Source organism: Pteronotus mesoamericanus, unplaced genomic scaffold (assembly GCF_021234165.1).
Source record: "Pteronotus mesoamericanus isolate MK-2021 breed Mesoamerican mustached bat unplaced genomic scaffold, CSHL_Meso_final contig_126, whole genome shotgun sequence".
In the NCBI taxonomy this organism is placed as follows: domain Eukaryota; kingdom Metazoa; phylum Chordata; class Mammalia; order Chiroptera; family Mormoopidae; genus Pteronotus; species Pteronotus mesoamericanus.
In genome coordinates this window covers 467234-470625 of record NW_026555056.1, presented here as the reverse complement: position 1 = coordinate 470625, position 3392 = coordinate 467234, and the positions used below count along the sequence as shown (strand labels likewise).

At 45.6% G+C, this 3392-nt stretch overlaps 1 protein-coding gene and 1 pseudogene across 2 annotated transcripts; one reads left to right on the top strand and one right to left on the bottom strand.

Annotated features, from left to right (window-relative positions):
• The first annotated feature begins 685 nt into the window (after window positions 1–685).
• LOC129083566 (myosin regulatory light chain 12B-like) lies at window positions 686–1216 on the top strand. 2 transcript variants are annotated; one of them, XM_054589366.1, is made up of 2 exons: window positions 698–885; window positions 1048–1216. In XM_054589366.1, the coding sequence occupies exons 1-2, from the start codon at window positions 698–700 to the stop codon at window positions 1214–1216; spliced, it is 357 nt and encodes a 118-aa protein (XP_054445341.1). The 2 variants fall into 2 exon arrangements, with proteins under 2 accessions (XP_054445351.1, XP_054445341.1); XM_054589376.1 differs by having other exon boundaries at window positions 686–1216.
• A 359-nt stretch (window positions 1217–1575) lies between these two features.
• On the bottom strand, window positions 1576–2917 carry LOC129083558 (equilibrative nucleoside transporter 1-like; annotated as a pseudogene).
• Window positions 2918–3392: the final 475 nt, after the last annotated feature.

Genomic DNA, 3392 nt, shown 5'->3' with positions numbered 1-3392 from the left:
CTAGAGTAAGAAAAACTAATTATGTTTATATAAAATAAGATTAGTGTCTGCCTACGTGTGTGGGATTGCCTGCAAAAGGACATGAACATGAGGGATTTTTTTTGGTGATGAGAATGCTTTACTTTTTTTTTTCAGAAAAAAACCCCCGATTAATTTAGTCAGAGTGTCTCTGAAATTACTGGTTTGTGTTGAGTATAAAAAGGGCAGTAAAATGGCAACTGTACAGGGTGCATGATATGTAGGAACAAGGCAGGGGTAGCAGAGGAGGGACAGGGAGACATTGGGGGAGGAGGCACATGGGATATAGGGGGATGGAAATATGAGACTAGACTTTAAAATAGATAGTCCTGGCCTTTAGACACCCCTAGTACATGCAGACAAACATACACAGATACATACTCACTCTCAGCCTAGGAGACTCTGCTGTCCTGCTCAAAGATAAAACAGTCAGAACCAAGTGTGGGGGGATATGCAGACACCGTGTCCCTTCCCTTGACTCTGACCCTCAGGCCCATGAAGTCACCTCTGTTCACCCAGAGGCTTCCTCCTCCAGGCCTGGGCACCTGGGCCCTGCAAAAGCCATGATAAAGCAGAAATTAACTCAAAGAGAAAACCTCCAGAGTGCTCATTACAGTCACTCATTGTCTCATCAGGGCAGCTTGGGTTCTGGTGTTTAGCTGTGAATTGAACAGCCACCATGTCAAGCAAGAAGACAAAGACCAAGACTACCAATAAGTGTCCCCAGCATGCAACATCTAATGTGTTCTCCATGTTTGACCAGTCACAGATTCAGGAGTCTAAAGAGGCCTTCCACATGATTGATCAGAACAGAGGTGGATTCATTGACAAAGAAGATTTGCATGATGTGCTTGCTTCTCTAGGGAAATATCCCATAGTTGCATACCTCGATGCCATGATGAATGAGGCTCCAGGGCCCATAAATTTTACCATGTTCCTCATGATATTTGGTGAGCAGTTAAATGGCACAGATCCAGAGGATGCCATCAGAAATGCTTTTGCTTGCTTTGATCAAGAAGAAACTGGCACCATTCAGGAAGATTACCTGAGAGAGCTGCTGACAACAATGGGAGGTAGGTTTACAGATGAGGAAGTGGATGAGCTGTACAGAGAAGCACCTATTGACAAAAACGGAAATTTCAACTACATTGAGTTCACACAAATCCTTAAACATGGAGCTAAAGATAAAGATGACTGAAAAAGCTTTAGCTAAAACCTTCCAATTATTTTGTTTTACTCTGCTTTATTTCTGTGACACTGTCCCCCATCCTCAGAGACCTATTGCATGCAACTTAGTTGCACAGCTTATGCTCTTTTTTTGATGTATTCATTCTAGACCTTTCTGTCACTTTAGTGTTTGTATGATCAGACTGCAAATGGGTACGAGGTTGTAAATTGTGTTGAAGAAGATTTTGTGAAAAAAAATCAACAAATGTGAAAGCCCAGAAAAATATTTTTTTAAGAAAGAGTGTAAACCTCCAGCCAATCCTGTTCATCCCCAAAGATGATGGAAAGGACAGGAGCAGGCAGCCAGTGCAGTCCTCTGTCCATCCATAGTCACAAAATTGCCTGGAATAGGGAGAAGCCAGCCCCCAGCACCAGGCCCAGAAATAGAAATAAGGCCATGATGACACCAGCTGTCTCTGCCTCAGCCAGCTTCACTTTCTTGGGCCTGAAGCACATGCAGAGACTGGCAATGTAGCCATGAAGAAGGTGAGCCAGGCATCATGCTCAAAGACCACAGCTAGGTATCTGCAGGGCTGGATGTTGTACAGCAGTAGCAGGGACACAAACACCAGCCAGACCAGCACCAGGGTTGGCAGCTAGCAGCTGTCCTTCCCAGGCCACATGGATATGGCTGTGAGGCTCTGGCTCAGCTAAGCACATTGAAAGTCAAGAAACAGGACAAGGAAATAAAGCAGTGTCCCCAGGTGCTAGTTCCTGCAGTGTTAAACTTGACCTCAGTGCTGATGCTTGGAAACTCCCCAGTTGTGACTGTGAAGATGAAGCAGACAGAAAGAACAAGTACTAAGGTAGTTTTGAGGATGGCGTGGATTGAGTGGCTTCTCTTGGTGGGCTCGAGAGTTGCAGACTGATACTCTAGGCTCCTCTTTGCCTTCTCTTGACTCCTCTTTACTAATTAGGTTCAACTTGGTCTCCTGCTTCCCCAGCCCTTCGAGCTTGATCTGCTGGTAGTAACAGTAGAATTCCCAGGTGAAGGCCCAGATAACAGATAATGGTCAAAATTATGACCCTCACAGGCTGTGAAAAAACTGCCAAAGGAAATTTCTGACAGCTCTGAGGCACTGGCAATGGCACAGATCATGGCTACTGAGGCGAAGATAAGATGCCTGCCAGGCCCTGGCTACTTGTGATAGGGGCCGTAGAATTGTCAGGCCTGAGGCCAGGCTGACCAAAAGGCTGCCCTACAGGATGGCACCAAATGAAATAATGAGCATAGTTTTGATCACAGTGATGCTGAAGGGCAGGGCATCCAGGTGCACCTTCACCAGGAGAGCAGTAATCAGGAACACCAGCAGGATGGCCACCAGCTGCACAGGATCTGAGCAGGCTGGAGAATCTTCTGATGCAGAAAGGAGTTGAGGCAGGTAAACAGCAGGAGGGGCAGCATGGCACACAGGTCATGACATTGTTGAAGATGGCACTCAGGCAATTCTCCAGAGAGGGTGCTGTTGGAGTGGCTGAGCATGGATGTCCCTACTCAGTTCAGCAGTGAGCAAGGACACATTCTGGGATTGGTCCAAGCAGTTTGTGAAATACCAAGTGGTTGTCATGGAAAATTTCTAGGGAGCAGGGTCCCCAGACCCAGCAAGAAGAAGATAAGTGAGATGGCTTTGTACCTGTCCTGAGGCTGGTGACTGGTTGTCATGGTGACAGTGTTCTTGTTTTCACTTGGATGATGACTCCCTCTCTCTGAGGCTTGCAGACTTGGCCAGTAGAAAGGTCAGAGCAGAGGAGGCCTGTGATGACCCTGGGAGGTGGTCCTAGCTCCAGCCCAGGAAGCAGGCATTCGCCACGGGCCCCTCCTGCTGTGAATGAGTCCTCCTCTACAGAGATCCATGCATTCTTTCAAAAAATGCTTTATAACTTGATTGAACTGATGATTATGCAGACATATACACTTGTCAAAACTCATCAAACTGTATATTTAAAAAGTGTATTTTATTTTTTGTAAATAATCTCTCAATAGGGTTTGTTAACAGATTCTAATTCAGGATGATCCATGCAACAGGAGCACGTAGAGAGAAATTTTTAGGGGAAATGATTCCATGACCAACTTTTAATAAAACAGTATGGATTAGTTAATTGAAGGTCTGGGGAAAGGGCATTTGTAGCTGAGAAAATGGTTCGTT

Bases quoted from the DNA above. Each gene is read 5' to 3' on its own strand.
- LOC129083566 (XM_054589376.1), top strand. From the start codon at position 698: ATGTCAAGCAAGAAGACAAAGACCAAGACTACCAATAAGTGTCCCCAG.